Source organism: Erinaceus europaeus, chromosome 10, assembly GCF_950295315.1.
Source record: "Erinaceus europaeus chromosome 10, mEriEur2.1, whole genome shotgun sequence".
Taxonomy (NCBI): domain Eukaryota; kingdom Metazoa; phylum Chordata; class Mammalia; order Eulipotyphla; family Erinaceidae; genus Erinaceus; species Erinaceus europaeus.
The window spans coordinates 86001484-86020431 of record NC_080171.1 but is presented as its reverse complement, the minus strand read 5'-3'; the positions used below and the strand labels follow the sequence as shown (position 1 = coordinate 86020431).

Sequence of the window (18948 nt, the reverse complement as noted above, 5' to 3'; positions counted from 1 at the left end):
CAAAAAAACAAACAACTCTTCCAGAGTTAAAAAATAAAATTAATTACCAGAAGAGCAAATGTACTTCCTTTTTCCTCTCAGTGCGCCATATACTGCCCTAGTCCCTGGGTGTTTATTTAAAACAGAGTCAGATACGGAGGGAGTCAGAGTTCAGTTAGGATCAAACATAGGTTTGTGATTAGGAACAGGATGAAAGTGAGTGAGTAAACCAGATATTGAGTGATTACTATGAGCCAAGCCCTGTTTTAGACTCTACAGTCTATAGCAGAATTAAGAATAACACAGACCAAAACCTTAATGTCAAGAAGCTGATATCACTGGAGGAGACTGGATTCCAGACAAGAATTTAGGAAGGGAAGTAGCATTGAAAGACACGATGACCATTTATGGGAGAAAGTTGGGGATGGGGTGAGAAGCAGAGGCAAAAGCTTTAGCAATTATTTGATAATCAGAGAACTATTTTCTTTTTTTGGACATCATGGCACAGAGTGACTGAGCTGTACCAAGAAAGCTGGGTGGTGGAACAGCTGGTTAAGTGCACCTGTTACCAGGCACAAGGACCTGAGTTCAAGCCCACCTGCAGGGAGGAAGCTTCATAAGTGGTGAAGCAGTGTAGTGGGTGTGTCTTGTTCTTTCTCTATCTCTATCTAACCCCTCCCCCATTTCTCTCCTATTATAAAAAGGAAAAATTAAAGGTAAAGGTCTCTGTAGTAATGTTTAGTCTCTCTCCTGGGGCTTAACCTTGCATGCATCATCCCTCTAAGACTGATCTGAGTTAGCATGACCACTAACAGAAGTGGCAGAGGCTGCCTGACCCCTGGTGTTCAGTGATCCTCTGATGGCTGTTTTCACTGATCAGATGCAAAATAAGGTCCCTCTCCCTCCTTTCCCTGCCACCTTCTCTCCTTCTCCCTTGGCGTCTTGCAGAGAAAGGACAGGACAGGCAGAGCAGATAAACAGAGAGGACATATTTATAACTTAGCAGCTTGGCGCCCACAGACATATCTTTTGGGATCATGAGTATTTTACTTTCAAATGAAAACCTCTAAAAAAATTATATTATTACTGAAAAGGCTAAGGAGGAAGGGGAAAAAGTTGACAGTAATGGACAACTTTAATACTGCAGTAATGTCCAGGAAGAAATCATTTGTTCCAATGAGATTCTCATTTTAATCTTGGTATCAAATATCTATTTAAGTGCCTCCTCACCAGGGGACAAGAGAAAGGGATAGAAAATGTGACTGCCATTTCCAGAGGATCCATAACAACAACAATAATAGCTGCTGATGTGACTTGCATTTCCTTCTCATGGATTTCTTTCCCTGATTGTAAAAGAGAGATTGTACAAAGCTTCAAGTAGAAAATTTAGAAACTGGAGATGAATATGAATCAGAAAACAAAACTATTTTATATACTCACTACCCAGCATTATCACTTACTAACATTTTATTTTGTTTCTTCTTTATTTATATGTTTTCTTGCCACTGGACCTTCACTGAGGTTTGATTCCTGCATGACTCCTTTACTCCTGATGGACTTTTTTCTTTTCCTTCTTTCCTTCCTCCTTTCTTTCTTTCTTCCTTTCTTTCCTTCCTTTTTCCCTCCCCCCTTCCTTCTTTCTTCATTTCTATCTTTATATCTTTCTTTCTTCCTTTCATAGAGACTGAGAGGACAAAGACACACACACACGCACACACACACACACACACACACACAGAGAGAGAGAGAGAGAGAGAGAGAGATGGAGTTAAAGAGACTGCCATAGTTTCCATTAATGCAATGAGGCCTAGGCTTGAACTGGGCTGCACAACTGATAAAGCAGCACACCACCCAAGTGAGTTATTATGTCAGCTCCAGACTATTTTTCTTTCTTTTTATCCAAGAAAGAAAGAGAAATTTAGAAAAGGGAATGAGGGAGAAAGAGAGAGTAAGAGAAGGAGGAGATGTGCCACAGCACTGTTTCACAGCTTCCCTGGCAAATTTCCAGCAGGTATATCCAGGAATAAAATCTCAGGAAATAAAATCTTGGGACCAGGTGGTGGCACACCCAGCTAAGCACACATATTACCATGCATGAGGACCCAGGTTCAAGTCTCTGGTCCCTACCTACAAAGGAATGCTTCATGAACAGAGAGTCAGTGTTGCAGATGTATCTCTTTTTCTCCCTCTCTATTTTCCCTTCCCCTCTCAATTTCTCTCTGTTGATCAAACAAAAAAAATAATAATAATAAAGAAAGGAAGAGATAAAGAAAAACTGCTAGTGAAGTCTCACCATTGTACACCACCCACATTTGGTGGCCAGTGGTTCAAACCCAGGTTCTTGTACATGGCAAAGCATGCACTCTATCCCATGAGCCATCTCCTAGCCCCCTGTTCTTTTTATTGATGTTGTTTGTTTTTGTTTTTGTTTGTTTGTTTTTATCTATACCTGTCTTTGTTTACTAAAATACATTCTATGGAATGTGATAGCCAGTGGACTTTCTGTAAACAGGTTCCTTGATCACATAAGTTTGAGAAATACTGCATACTACTCATGAGATTGAACATACCTATTAGCATCTATTGAAGATGCTGAGAAAATACGTGGCTTTTTAAATGTTGGTTTTTCCTTTGTTTAGCTAGTGTTTTTCTGTTTTACTTGAAGTCACATCAGCAGTTGTAACATAATATTTGTGAATACCTCATGTGTCCATGTTAGGAAACAATGGCTTACACTGAGATGAGCAAACATCAAAGGTCAGTCAGTAAGTGAGTAGTGAATTTGGCTTTGCAGGTGCCCTCTCTGTAGGTGTTCCAAGACTGCTGTCACCATGAAAAAGTGGTCATCAGCAATGCACAATGACAGACTGTGGTTTTCTGGCCCTGTTCTTCCATGCACAGAATTTCTGGGTGACCAAAGGGCCCCCACTTACATCCCTCTTAGCCTCATGACATCTCAGTGGAATAAGGCCAGCATAGGTAGCCCCAGCAGCAGGCAAGAAAATAGAGACATTGAGAGATCTAGTGTTCCCCACCAAATTTCCAACAGGTGTATCAAGGAATAAAATCCCACTCTTGGGACTAGATGGTGGCGCACCAAGTTGAGTACACATACTACTATGAGCAAGGACCCAGGTTCAAGTCCCTTGGTCCCTACCTGCTGTGGGAAAGCTTCATGAGTAGAGTCATTGATTCAGATGTCTCTTTCTTCCTCTCCATCTTCCCCTTCTCTCTCAATTTCTCTCTGGCCTAACAAAAAAACAAACAAAAGAAACAAGTGGTCACAGGAGTGGTGGATTAGTCATGCAGGTTCCAATCAGCAGTGATAACTGGTGGGAGAAAAAACAAACAAACAAACAAAAAGAAACCTTTTCTTGATTATAGGATAGAAGGGTTTTGCATGTTATTGGGCAAAGAGAAAAAATAGGGTTGGAGCTGAGGCCAGGAAGACTTCTGGAGGTGAGGTAAGGTTTCAGTCCCCACAAGAATTGCTTTCTGAGGTCAAAACTTGGCCTACTGTGACTTGGCCCCCACAGACAAGGGTGGGAGGTATGTTTTCTAAATGTTGGACTTGACTGTCTTTTTTATTTCCCCAGGAGACATCAGGTATGACGAAGCCATGGGTTATCCCATGGTGCAGCAGTGGCGGGTCCGCAGCAACCTCTACCGTGTCAAGCTCAGCACCATCACCCTCTCAGCAGGTGAGGGCTGCCACTGGGCAACCAAGAACCTCAGGTCTGTCAGAAAACATTCCAAAGGGCTTAGAGTATACCAGAATTTATCCTGGTCCTGGGATGACAGAGCTCACAGGGAGGGCAGATGTGACTTTGTTCATATGCCTGTGTCTCTTTGCCTGAGGAAAATACTTAGCAATACTTAGAGATGTGTCTCATTCTCCATTTCCCTCACATTGTTCATGGAACCCTTTATTGCTGAAGGCAGTAAGGAGGATCATAGAGATAGTATGGCAATAGCACACAGGACTTGCAAGCCAGAGGTCCAGGTTCAATTCCCAGCAGTACTAATAGCCAGAGTTGAGTAGTACTCTGATAGAGGGAAAAGGAAGGAAGGAAGGAAAGGATGGAGGGAGGGTAGAAGGAGACATGTTTAGTTCACATATGTATCTTTTCTTTCTCCTGCACTAACCAGATATCTGGATATGTGAAGGATTCAGAAGGAATGGTACCTGACTTAGGCTTTCCTTCTCTGTCGTAACTCATAATACTGTTTTGGGGTTTTATCAAAGTGTCTTCTAGTTATCTACCCGCTCTCATCTCATAATATCTCATATAATATCACATTGTATGTAACATGGGTCTTTGTTTTTTTAATTGCCACAAGAGTTATCACTGGGATTTGGTTCCTGTGCTACAAATTCACTGCTCCCAGTGGTCACTTTTTCCTTCCTTCCTTCCTTTTTTTTTTTTCCCTATTTTATTTGCTAGGACAGAAGAAATTGAAAGGGGAGAGGGAGATAGAGATGGGTAGAGAGAGACGCCTGAGACCTGCTTCACTGCTTATGAAGCTTCCCCCCTGCAGGTATGAGGAGGCTGCTCAAACCTGGGTTCTTGCACATGGGAATGGGTTCCCTCAAGTACATGCACCACTGAGCATGGCATGGCTCTTTTAATATGGGAATTGAAAGACCTCACTCTCTGGGAAGTACACATAATAATCATTACTGATATAGCCCAAGAACTTTAAGGAAGGCATTACTTTTTTTTTTCTCCAGATAATAACTTTGAAGGTCAGAGAGGTTAAGTAACTGGCCCAAGGTCACTCAGCTTGTAAGTGGCAGAACATGAGCAGAAAAGGAATTTGATTGCAGCTTTGACTGCTTGGATAAAAAGCCATCAGGCATCTCCATGGTGTTTCATCATTAACACTACTGTATTAATTACTATGTTGCATGAGTTAACAGGTTGACAGAGAGGGCTTGCTCTAATCAAGCACCCCTTCTTTAAGCCTAGATTCTGTTTTTCTCACCACCTACACCCTCACAGAACATCTGTGAATAAGACTGTGATGTTCCTAATAGAACTACAAAGGTATATATCTTCCTTAATTAATCAGTAATGATGCTCCCAAAACCTCCTTGTAAATCAACTGTTAGTAAATCAGAGATAATTTTTGAGGATTTGGTCATTTTCATTCTGCACTGATGTGGCACAAAATTGGTCATTCACATCATGGTCCAGGGTTAGAGCGTCAGCCATGTCCTTAAAACTACTATATGTATCTGGTCAGGGTGGGGGGTCAGGAAGGATGCCTGTGTGAACCCAGAGACAAATGGGGCAGAGCTGCTGTTCTCAAGGGCGTGTGTGCTGGAAGTGCAGAAATTAGGTAACCCCACCCAAGTCAAAATCATGGGAGGTTCCTCTGGCAGGGGATGGAGGAAAAGCCTGGAGTCTTGAAGCTTAGATGTGACTGGAAGAATAATTACAGAGGCCATTTCGTGTGTGTGAGTGTGTGTGTGTGTGTGTGTGTGTGTGTGTGTGTGTGTGTGTGTGTGTGCCATTTTGTGTGTGCGTGTGTGTGTGTGTGTGTGTGTGTGTGTGTGTGTGTGTGTGTGTTATTGGGAGTGGGGGGATGGTGTAGGATGTAGACTAAAAAAGATGATGGAAAATTTGGGTCAGATTCAGGAGAAATAAGAGCATTCATTTGGCTGGTGGTGAAATCTGATAGTACTGGTCCATAGTAAATGACCTTGGAACCTGGGATGGCCAGAGAAGGATTTTGGGCCTCAACTAGCAGCATGAAAGAACCCAGGAAATTTTTATGGCTTCTGGAAGAGCTGGGTAACCTCCTATTGAAAGAAAGTGAGGAAGGGGAGCCATTATTATTGAGTAGTTGCTATGCATGCCTTGGCTTAATACCAAGGCCTTAAGTCTCTTTGGCAAAAGACTTGGGACAAGAGAGTAGTAAGTTACTCCCCATGAGGAAAGAAAAGGATAGAGAGAAATAATGCAACATCTTTTTAGGAAAATGGAGACAAAAACAGAAAAGAAAATGATATTATAGGGAGTTAGGCCAGGAATCAGATCTGAGGATGCAGAACACCTGCTGAACCAGAGCCAATGCAGTCCCAATACTCCAACCACACACAGCTCAAATCCTGGTGCTATGGTAAATGCACACATTTTGGCATGACGGAACAAAGAGGCAGGGATGCTTCTTTGTCTGGCATATCACAACAGTCTCTGAGCTTTCACCAGCTCATCTCCAACACAGGACTTTCTGTGTAATCTGGATTGTGGTGTTTGGGCCAGTGTTCAATCAGACAGCAGCTGAGATATCTAGCAATATGCTGGGTGCACATAATTCACTCTCTAGATGTCAGCTGTGATACCCTAATTGTAATTTTGAGGTGTTGCTAATGGTCTAAGGGAGCATAGTTTTCTCCTGTCAGTTCCTTTGCAGTTTGGTGTGTTTTGTGTACCCACCAGCAAGAACAATTCTTTGCACACAATTGAGGGAGTACTGTGCACATTTGGATGTGTGCAGCCTGCAAGCTAAGACTATGGTGAGGGGTCAGGCACCAAACCCAGATGGGGAAGAGACCCTCGCTAATAATTCACTGCCCAAGTCTCACTGCCTCTACCTGCCCCTCCTCTGTCCAGCTTTCACTAATGTCCTCAAGATCCTGACCAAGGAGAGCAGTCGGGAGGAGCTACTATCCTTCATCCAGCACTATGGCTCCCACTACATTGCCGAGGCCCTCTATGGCTCTGAACTCACCTGCATCATCCATTTTCCAAGTAAGAAGGTCCAGCAGCAATTGTGGCTCCAGTATCAGAAAGGTAAGCCTGGAGCACTTTGCTGGAGGTGGTGGCCAGGTGGGCAAGGGAGGTGTGATACGACTGAGTCCCCTTGATGCTAAACTTTGCCTCTGTTGAGTCTAAGCCACACGGCTTCAGGTAAACTCCTGCCCATCTCTGGATTCAGTGTCATCATGCACAGAACAGTGGAGACATATGATGATTTTTTTTAGTTCAGGCAGTTTCTGTGACCCTGAGGCAACATCTGCACTTACTTTCTGCACGTCCCATGTTTCCCACTCTTTCTTCTTGAATCACCTCTTAGTGAAAGATTAGGGTCAAGAAATCTTGAAACTCTCTTCTCACCAGGTTCTTTGGAAGAATCCAAGATGATACTTGCTGCCTCTATGTTCTGTCACTTCTGAGAGGACAGTTTCAGGGCTCTTCCATTATGGGGAGTTCTGGGAGGATCACCTGCTCTTATTTACATCTGCTCCTCAGCTATTATCAAGATAGTAATCTCCAAAAAATCTTTAAAAGGATAGTAATCTCCCAGAGTAGATGCTGAAGACCAGTCCTTAATACTTAACTTAGAAAAATCAGTCCCTTCCCATCTCAGTTTTCCCTCCCTGGGAAATGAGCATTTGAGTAGTTATTCTTATCTAGCTCTCATTAAAAAGAAACTGTCCAGTAGCATTTTGAAAGAGATAGACATATTGCATGTTGGATTAGGTTGGTATATTCATGACCCCATTTCATAGAGAGGACTTTTGGATTTCCCAAATCGTGTGCCACAGGCACACAGCTAGTAAGTACAGGGAAAATGTTGCTTCCTATTATCCTTATCACTGCTATTATTGATTAGCATATAAAAGGGCTCTCAACTGATGGAAATGGTGTAGAATCTTGCACCTTCATTATATAGCTCAGACATCCTCATTTAAGAGGTGAGCCATTACTTACAAAGGTATGGGTGTGAGAAGTGGAAAGGGCTTGATAGACAGGCTACCCAGCTCAGCACTCCAAGTCCACTAAGAGCCAGAAAGGAGGAGGGAGCTTGCTCAGAATCACACAGCCCTACAGTGTGGGGAATTCTATACACTTGCCCCATCTTTCTCATGCTACCCCACACTTCAACTGTCCACCTGCCTTTTGCCATCTTCAGGACTCTTCTCTTTTAACCCTGGTGGCTGGAACTCCCAACCATAGTCTTGCCTTCCTTACTTCCTGTGTGCAGTTGTGTAGAGGCACAGGGTGGTTTATAGGCACAGAGGACATAATTGAGTTGTCTGGGAATAGCTCCATTTTATGGCTGTGACAATGATGGTCTTTAAGGAAGTGCATTAAATCAATAGAAGTCTCATTGCACTACCCTATAAATAACGTGACACATCATTAAGCAGAGCAATAAGCTTCAGGACTTTGAAGTAATACAATTAGGTTATGTTTATAAAAAAAAAACCTTCACTCACTGAGGCCACTGAACTAATTTGCTTCATCCCACATTTGAGCCCCTGTACACCACTGTGATGCTAAATCCTGTCTCATCTTCAGGTTCTTAGATTTGATTCCCACTCTAGAAAATGCTACTTCTTATATAATGGATTGCAAGCAAGATAGATGGCAAGAGAGGCAGAAAGAATGCAAAGTAATCTCTGGGGGCCTCTGCTAAGATTTAACTATCCCCAGATTTGCTGAGTAAACTCAAAATTGGTATGGAATCCTTTCCTTTCTGGGTTGTTCATGCTGAACACTTTGTTGTAAGTACTCACTCCTACAAAGTGTATACCTTAATAGTCTGTGTTTCTTCCTCTCCATCCCCTCCTGCTGTAAATACTTAGAGTGATAATCAAACACTGTAGTTTTATTTTTTAAATTTGGGGATGATTATTGTGAATAGAAGATGAGAAGCTAGGATTTGCCCCTTGAATTACTGAAAGAATGTGAAACTCAGAGGCAGATGGAGTCTCTGCCCTCCCTAGCCATCAGGGATGTGTCTTTGACATCTGATAGACAGGGACCTGCTGAAGAATGAGTTAGGATGAATCTGGGTTAGAGACTGATTCCTCTGGGGATGGAGATTGCAGGAAGAAGATGGTGAGAGCAATGTTGCAGTGGGACAGACAGAATTTCAGGTCCTATGCTTTTTCTCACATCCTTTCCATAACCTCGGGCAAAGTAACTTCTAAGTTTTAGTTTCTTTCTGTGTTGCACAAGGGAGAGTCATTACCTTGTGACATTGGGGAAGACTGCTTTAAGATTATACATGCCACGGTATATAGTAAGCATATAAAAAGCAGTAGTTTAAAATAAAGCAGAACTTGTGGGCATCAACTGAGGATTCTTGTCTTGACCTGAATTCCTGGCTATGTGTGACCTTTCAGCTCACAGAGGTGTGAAGGGGTTTTAGAAGTCTTTGAAATCTGGTTTAGCGCCAGACAGTGGTTGCTCCTTGCTTGGAAGGTTGGAAGAAGAGGTCAAGAAGACACCAAATGGGCAACAACCATTGACATTTGTACTACCCTTTACAGACCTTCCTTTGAGACAAAAAAAAAAAAAAAAAAAAATCAGAGGTATTCACTTCTCATCTTAAGAGTAGAAACCAGAAGTTTCAAAGAAAAAAGAGCTGTCAAGGTCACACAGTCTGTTAGTGAGTGCATTGGTGTTTGAATCCCAGCCAGAACTGGGTGTTTTCTTTTCCCTGGATATGGAATTCTAAGACATCAGAAAGAAAAGATTACAGCATTTCCAAGTTTACTGATGATGGGACTCTACTGTGACCCATGGCAGTTACAGGAAATCTAAGGAAGTCAACAGGATTGGATAAATGTGCTTAACTGGGATACTTCTCACAAGAGGTTCATTTCTCTTTCATTCTTAGTGCTTTTTTTGTGAGAATTTTATGGAAATGAGATAATATTTATCATTCATTAATTCTTTAGTTTACTGACCAACTCTTAAGTTCTTCCTCTCTGCAGATCTGTGCCACGGGTGCTGAGGTACCACAGTGGACAAGATGTGGGCACTATCCCCACAGTTATCAGTAGCCTTTCTTAGTCTTCCATCAAATCCTTATTCCTGTTATAAGCATGGAAAAAAATCTATTGATAGTGATCTAGGCAGTAACTCACCAGTTAAGCACAAGGACCCATGCAAGGATCTAGGTTTATGCCCCCAGCTCTCCACCTTCAGATAGGACACTTAACAAGTGATAAAGCAGTTCTGATGGTGTCTATCATTTTCTCCTCTATCTCCCCCTCCTCTCTCAACTTTCCTCTGTCCAATAAAATAGAAAAAGATAGACAGAGAAAAATCAGGGCTTAACTGGTTGTACTGTTATATGGAAAACTGGGAAATGTTATGCATGTATAAACTATTGTATTTACTGCCGACTAAAATATTAATTCCCCAATAAAGAAAATTTAAAAATGGAAAAAATGGCCACCAGGAGCAGTAGATTTGTAATGCAGACACCAAGCCCCAGTAATAATCCTGGAGGCAAAAAAAAAAATCCACTAATAGAAAGTTGCAAGGAGATAGGGGGCTAACACATGGTAGAGAACCCCAGTCATTATCAGGTGATGATCCTTAGATTCCCTTTTCTGTGCTGATTTTAATTATTTGAGAAATAACTTGTCTAGTCCTATATATGAAGGTATTGGGACTAGTGGGGATGAAAGTTATGATCAGTTAGCAGTATCTGCTCAATGAAGAAAAGGGAAATGATAATCTGTAATGTATGCATTATTTTCCTATAGTAAAGCAAAATGAAAGCTAGACTAACAGGTCAGAATCCTAACTCTGGTTCTAGAGGGATACTGGGATGTCAGAGAAGACTAGAAAGATCCATATAGAAAGGTGGTGTTTTCTACCACCAAATAAATATTCTTTTTTTTTTTTTCCTCCAGGGTTATTGCTGGGCTCCATGCCTGCACCATGAATCCTCCGCTCCTGGAGGCCATTTCTTCCCCCTTTTGTTGCCCTTGTTGTTGTAGCCTCCTTGTGGTTATTATTATTGCCATTGTTGATGTTATTCATTGTTGGATAGGACAGAGAGAAATGGAGAGAGAAGGGGAAGACAGAGAGGGGGAGAGAAAGATAGACACCTGCAGACCTGCTTCACAGCCTGTGAAGCGACTCCCCTTCAGGTGGGGAGCCAGGGACTCGAACCGGGATCCTTACGCCGGTCCTTGCGCTTTGCGCCACATACGCTTAACCCACTGCCACTGCCCGACCCCCCCAAGTGAATATTCTGGCATGCTATCTCTCTAGAGGGAACTGGAATACTGGGCCTGTCAGATAGTACCTGACAGAAGTTTGGAAGAAGTAGACCTTAGGAGCAACTGGAAGAGTTGACATACTATGGAAGCTTCATACCCAGACTTATGGACATGGAAGTTATTCCACCTGTTGAGTTTCTGTGACTATGACCTCTTCCTTCAGACCATGGAATTTTTAATCTTCTGCTCAAGCTTAATATTTTTACCACACATGCCTTGGTTTTGAGAGTCCTATGTTTTACAAAGCTACCATTCTCTCAATCAGGACTCCTTTTCTCTGGGTGAAATCGAAGCCAAGCTCTATGTCACCATCCTGACAATAATGACACCCACTTTATACCTCTGTCTCTAAGCTTTCCTATGACATTTACTGTCATGTTAAGTCCCTTGCCTGCCCAAACTCAAGCCCACACAACCTAGTACTTTTCCAATATTCTAGTGAGAAGTATCACATTCTGTTTCAAGGCAGAGCCAGAAACCAAACAGTCCTTTTGACCATCTCCTTCTTCTTCGCTGCCTCCATTTCCAAATCTTCCTAAGTCTTCCCAGTTTTAGTTATCAAAAGCCTCTTGAATTTTCTGTTGCTTCTCTTCCACAACTGCCATCCTGGCCCGAGTCTCTATCATGGAGTGTCTGGACTCAGGATGGTCTTTCCCTTGGCTTCCTTGTATCCATTCTTCTCCCCATCAGTCTAAACCATACAGTAGCCCTGAGGGTATTATGACTTAGTCAGGACTCACCAGAGCTAATCAGGGGAGGGATAGATACCTCCTTTAAAAGAGTATTGTTTCAATATTTTATTGATTTATTGTATAGAGGCAGAGAGAAATCCAGAGAGGAGGGAAGAAAGAGATAGGAAGAGAGAGAGAGAGATACCTAAACCATTACTTTGTTGTTCATGAAGCTTCCCCTCCATAGTTGGTGACCAGGGGCTTGAACTCAGGTCCTTGCACATTGTAACATGTGTGCTCTGCATGTCAGCTGTGTCACTGACTGGCCCTTGGGCCCTCTTAAAGATGATAAGTATATTTATATGTATTATATTTATATATTTACATGTATTACATTTACATATGATATATATTCATATCATATACCGGTATATGATATATATTCATATCATATACCGGTATATGATATACACATGAAAGATCTGGGCCTGTATACTATTTGTTATATCTTGGCATTTATAGATATAGGTAAATATATAGATGCAATTACAAACAAATAACTTATAATAAGGAATTGACTCATATGACTGTTGGGACTGTTGAGGCTGTTCCAAGCCACAATATGGTCAACAAACTAGAGATTCAGGATAACTGATTTAAGTTCTATTTCCAAAATATTATTGTTCAAGACCTAAGAAGAACGGATCTTTCTATTCAAGTCCAAAGGCAGGAAAAGACCTATATTCAGCTTATTATATTTTTTAATATTTTTATTTATTTGTTATTGGACAGAGACAGAGAGATATTGAGAGAAGGCAGATGGAAAGAGAGAGACAGAGAGAGAGAGAGAGGGAGACCTGCAGTACTATTTCACCACTCATAAAACTTTCCCCTTATGAGTGGGGACCAGGGCCTTCAACTTGGGTCTTTGTGCACTGTAATGTGTCTGCTTAACCATGTGCACCACCACCCAACCTCTAGTTTTAATTAATTATTAATTAATTAATTAATTTATTTTGTTTTATTGCCTCTTAGGGTTATTCCTGGAACTTGGTGCCTGCACAACAAATTCATTGCTCTTAGCAGCCATTTCCCCCCTTTTTAAAAAATTTCATTAATTTTTAGTTTATAGGCAGAGAGATATTGAGGGGGGAGAGAGATAGAGAGACAAAGAGATACCTGTACTATAGCTTCACAGCTAGCCCAGCATACTGGCACCCCGAACTCTGACGACAGAGGCCCACACATGCGGTAGGCTTATCTGTTGTATTTGGTCAGCTAATTATCTTGTTCAATCCTCCCTCCCCACATGCATATCCCCACACACTGAAATCTTCACAGTCCCATCTAGAACAGAATAGTGTTTGACCTCTGTAAGTCAGTGAAGTTGACACATAAAATTGACCATCACAGGATACTTCTGAAGTGGAGTTCTCATTATGCACTCCCTGGATTCAGTATTTTGTCACTGCTCCAAAGCAATTTCCAAACATCCCTCCATACTCTTAGACTCCATGAGATCTATTGTGTTTGTAGGCAACCTCTTAGGCCATTTACCTTTCAGTCTACTTGGCTTCACCCACCCTGGCCCAACTACACTGAGATAACACACACACACACACACACACACACACACACAAACCTCTCAGCATAGCAGTGGCTGGGTAGTGGTGCAAACTGGTAGAGTGCACATGTTACCATATTCTCACCTGCAAGGGGGACGCCTCAGGAGCTGCAAAACATTGCTACAGTTCTCTCTCTCTAACTCCCCCTCTCTCTTTCTCTCTCTACATATATATACATATATATGTCTATGTATGTAGATATATATGTATATATGTATGTATATAATCACATTTAATTATCCATTTCTGCCTCTGTAAAATATTAAGAACTTAAAATAAAAAATAAAAACCCTCAGCACAGGGAGTCGGGCATTAGCGCAGTGGGTTAAGTGCATGTTGTGGCACAAAACATAAGGACCAGTGTAAGGATCCTGGTTCAAGCTCCCGACTCCCCATCTGCAGGGGAGTCACATCACAGGTCTGCAGGTGTTTATCTTTCTCTCCCCATTTCTGTCTTCCCCTCCTCTCTCTGTTTCTCTCTGTCCTATCCAACAACAACAACATCAGTAACAACAACAACTACAGTAATAAAACAAGGGCAACAAAAGGGAATAAATAAATAAATATTTAAAATAAAACCCTCAGCATGGTCACATTAAGTCTATATAAAGGTCCCAACATAACTGTGGGAATTAATTGAACATTTTTTCTCTCCCCTCCCACTTTGGTTTCTGTGCAGCTATCAGTTGTACTAGTATAACTCTGGGCAATATTTTTGTTTATTTCTCAGAAAGAGCAGGAAGATCAGAGGAAGGCAAATCTAAGCTGGGCATCCTCTAACCTGTAGCATTTTAGAGAAGAGAGCCAACTTATTTCTCTTCAGAAGCATGCAAAAAAGATGATACAGGATGTGGTTCATTAAGCACAAATAGGCCCATGAGACTGCCATTTCCACCCGATGAAATTACCAAAAAAAGCAATTGTTCCCTGGTTTAGATTGAGTCCATCTGGAACAGAACACCCTCGTTTCTTTCTTATTGGTGTGTACCAAGAATAACAATCCTGCCTATGTGCTCATTCTGTGAGGCGCACAAAGCACTTTCACATACATTATTTCATCCAATTTGCTCCTCATAACAAGCCACAGGGTGGATGTTGTTAGCTGCATTTCATGACTGAGATAACTGAGGTGCAAAGACCTGTGGCTTTTCTCACCACGGAATTGGACACAGCAAGGATTTGAACCCTAGCTGCTTTAATCTTGAAGAGTGTGTTCATCCAACTGTAACACAGCAGCCTCAGAAAGCTTGTTAGATGTTAGTGTTAGACCCAAGGGAAACATTGGCTCTCCTGTTCTTCTCCACAGTTGATAGAACTGAGAGAAGGTAAAGTACAGAGATTAGGCCCTCAGCTTTGGGTAGGGGAGAAAATACTCTCTTTACTGGTAGATCTTCTAGGTACTACTTGCTTAGCTTATAAAATAAAGTCAGATTGTTGTTGAGGTGGTCTGGTGTCGGGCTGCACCGCGGAGAAGAGAGCAGACGTCCAGAGCAAAGGGGTACACAGATCTTTATTATAGGATGGGGGGGGAGGTTTGGTTCAGACCACGTGGAGCCAGCCAGCAATGGCCGACCACGGGGGGAGAGCAGGGAGCGAGACCTCAGAGAGGGAGAGCCGAGAGCCCAGAGAGCGTGAGGGGAGGGGTGAGGGGGCTTTTTATTGGGCGACAACCAGGGGTGACGTGTAGGGCCAGGATTGGTTGAAAGGGGGCACTCTAGGATTTAGCGAGGCATAGGAAAACCTGGGGGCGGAGCCAGGATTGGTTGAAAGGGGGCACTCTAGGATTTAGCGGGGCATAGAAAAACCTGGGGGCGGAGACTGCATCAGAATAAGTCCTCAGCAACATCTCCTCCTATCCCTTTATATCTAAATGGACACAGTAAAGAAAAATGAAGCATGCTTAAATGTTTTAGAGGAATGCCATGCTCAGGTGGGAAGATGTAGGACTTTCTGTGGAGGAGGGAAGGCTTAAATGGCTGCCAACCTTGTGAGATTTAAATGTCCTCCTGTGCTCAACCCCTCTTCAGAGAGAGAGACTTACCTGGAGAGACTCATCTCATAGGTTTAAGCGCAGCCTGCTCAACCATCTCTTCACAGTATCTCTACATCTTTTCTATCTTTCTATCTAGTAATTGCATAAGATGTACAAAGTCTATAAAAGACTATCATGGGGCAGAAACCTTTTGGACATAAGCCTAAATGACATAACAAAATAGGAAGGGACACGAAGGGGAGAAGTAAAAGTCAGTGGGGTGTGAAGGGAAGGATTGGTGTGTAAAGGAACATTCCCTGCTTGAGTGGGGAAAAGGGCAAGGGTACATAATGAGGGGGCGGCAGGAGGCATGACCCACCAAACAGAGGGGCTATTTGGCATTGTATAGTCCTCAAGGCAACAGTCTGTAAAGTCTATGAATTACTCAGGATTAGTCTATGAAAAACCAGCAGCGTGAAGGGAAATAAGCTGCTTCAAAATTGTGTAAAATGTATATAGGGTATGTCAGAAAGTCCGATACAAGTCTCAGTCCGAAGTAGATGGCTAGGGGAGGAATTGGCAGGGGATGCAACGCTGCATGAGGGAGGTCAGCCGCTGGAATGTTGCTCTTTTGTAGATAGCTAGCTGGAACTGCCAACACGTAACAAGCAGGTCAGAAGCAGGAACGGTAACCAGGCATGAAGAAAGTTCTGTCCTTGGAATTCGTGTATCAGGTTCTTCAGATCACGTTGAGTGACATCTAGGGTTTCGGGGGGTGTGCCACGGTAGTCGTGCCATCTAGTGAGTGACGTCAGGGTGTGCAGGGGTTCAGATGGTTTTTCTGGGATTCCTGTGAAAGAAACACAAACAATCTGCTTCTCGTGGTTAATTTGAACTGGTAACAAGTTATAGGTTTGTTATAGTTGATACCTCGATGATTATAATTGGTTTAGAATCTCTTTATGATTTATTAAAAGGTCATCTAATGTGACCTCCTGTAGCAGCCTCTACCGCAGGATCTTGAGACCAATTTTAGCTAAAATATGTATTTTAAACAGACTCAAATTGCTTAGAGAGTTAACGCATATTCGTGACAATGATTTTAACGTTTACAGTGCCAGATTGATGCCAGATCTGTTGTGGATTAATTTCCACAAGATAGTTTACAGGGCACCTTTGGGGGCCCTTCAAAGGTGTCCTGTATATAAAATTTATATAGTTTAGTTTTGGGAATGAATAGTCACGTTGAACATTTAGACTTTTACCTAAATAGTAAGTTACCTTAACTATTAATATTTACCTTGTCTGGTAAAAGTGTAGCTGTAGGGTTACACTTCTGACCGTTAAGTTAGTGTTACCAAACTTGAGACATACCCATAAACATTTAGTTATAACAAACTGGAGGAAAAAGAACTTTTGTTATAAAAACACATTATTTAAAAACAATTTTAAATCTGTCATTAGTCACACAGTTTAAGACTAAACACTTACATATATACCAATACTATATATAAAATTCAAAAGAGGGAGAAAGAAAAAAAAATTTTTGGAATGTTTCTGGACGTCTCCAGAAACTTTGGCTGCGTCCAGCATTTTTATATAAGGCCAATAACCTTTTAGAGTACTCCAAGCAGATGGGTCATGCAAAAAAAAAGAAAAAAAAATTTTGTCATTTAACACACTCATTCACAAAAACAACTTGCCAGTTATAACATAAGACATACAGGGAAAGGGTAGGAGAGAGGTCTCTGTGAGCCAGATTTGCAGGTTCTGTCATGTCGTATTACGGGTCCTGGGATGTATCCTGCATCTGGTCCTCTTGTAGTATTTCTTGTTCTTCAGGAATAACAGCGCCATCCTGCGGGTATTGTCGGACATGGCAGGCAGGAACCCAGACAGGTTTAGAGAAATTTTGAGGGAAAATGCATGCGAAACCCCTTCCCATGGTCAATAATGGGTCAGGCCCTTTCCAAACTTTATCGAGTGGGTCTCTCCATTTCACCTTAATAGATGGGAGGGTAGATGGTGTTTGCCAGTGAAGAATAATAGGGGGTAAGGCTGAGTTATTGTAAATATTAAAGAGATTTAACGTAGTTAGGGCTTTTGCTAGCTGGATATTGGGGGGATATGTTCCTCCTTTATCTTTATTTAGTTGAGCCTTCAGTGTTTGATGGGCCCTTTCGACAATGCCTTGTCCCTGTGGATTGTAGGGAATGCCCGTGGTATGAGTAATATTCCAGAGGGAACAAAAATCTTTAAATTGTTTGCTTGAAAACATAGGTGCATTGTCTGTTTTCAAAAGTAATGGGACCCCCATAACGGCAAAACAAGAGAGCATATGGCTTACAAGCTTTTTAGCACTTTCTCCTGTCTGAGCTGTAGCCCACATAAATTTAGAAAAGGTATCAATTGAGACAAACACATATTTTTGTTTGCCAAAGTTTGGTATGTGGGTGACATCAATTTGCCAAATAGCATTAGCTTTTAAACCTCGGGGGTTAACCCCAAGGGTCTGGATAGCAGGTGTCTTTATGAGATTTGCACAAGAAGAGCATGTAGCAAGGATATGTTTTAACTGTGGTGCAGGAACATCAGGGAATCGAGCTTGAAGGCCTTTAAGATTAACATGGGTTAGAGAGTGAAAATTAGCAGGATCAGAGACAGAGACTGGGAAAGTTCCTGTGGAGGCAAGGCGGTCAACTGCGGCATTCCCTTCAGACAGGGAACCAGGAAGAGGGCTGTGGGAACGAAGGTGTTGAATATACAGTGGTTGGGTTCGAGAACAGAGCATAGAGGCGATTTGAATCAAGAGAGGGGAAAGTGGGTTGTCATCAATTTTCACATACGAACAAGCCATGGAAGTAAGTTAACAGTATACACACTGTCAGAAAAAAGGTTGAAGGATTCTGGTACAGCTTTTAGTGCAAGAAAAACAGCATAAAGTTCTTTGTACTGAGGGGAATTATCAGGAAGCTCAGTAAAGAGAGGTTTAGGAGATTGTTTGTCTGGGTAATATATAAGGGCAGCAGCTCCCCTTTTTCCGCCATCAGTAAAGATTGTAGGAGCAGAGGGAATGGGATCCTGAGAGAAAAGTTTAGGTGCTAGTAGAGGCAGAAGAGGTAAAGAAGCTATCAATTTATTAGAAGGAAAATGGTTATCTATTTGTCCTGGAAACCCCACGAAGCTTATGGCAAAGCGGGAATGATGGCGTATAAGCCACTCTGTATCTGTGAGAGAAAAGGGCAGAATGATTAAATCCGGTTCTTTCCCTAAGACCTGCACAGACCTATTTCTCCCTTGGCGAACCATGAATGCTAACGCATCTATCTCAGTGAGGAGTCTTGGAGCTCCTCCTACTGGCGTGTGAAGCCATTCGAGAACCCCATGGTCTTGCCACAGTGCCCCTACTACTGTGGGGGTGGAGTTGAAGATTAGAAGGTTTACTGGAGAGGAGGGGGAGAATCGAACAAGGTGCATGTCCTGGAGGGCCTGGTTAACCCTTTCCAGTGCCAAGGAGGCCTCGGGAGTTAACTTACGTTTTGAAGAGGGCTGTTTGTTTCCTTTCAACAGGTCAAACAGTGGTTGGAGGCAGCTTGTGGGCAGATAGAGATACTGCCTAAGCCAATTTAAATTTCCTAGAAAACTTTGTAAAGAAGCAAGAGT

General features: G+C 42.2%; 1 protein-coding gene across 4 annotated transcripts in view; it reads left to right on the top strand.

Moving 5' to 3' along the window:
- The window catches only part of ASTN2 (astrotactin 2), a 1286255-nt gene that overhangs the window by 934285 nt on the left and 333022 nt on the right, over window positions 1-18948 (top strand). For all 4 annotated transcript variants that reach the window (XM_060200048.1, XM_007521936.3, XM_060200047.1 and 1 more), the window contains 2 exons: window positions 3576-3680; window positions 6600-6779. In XM_060200048.1, the coding sequence (XP_060056031.1) occupies window positions 3576-3680; window positions 6600-6779 (285 nt within the window). The remainder of the gene's footprint in view (window positions 1-3575; window positions 3681-6599; window positions 6780-18948) is intronic.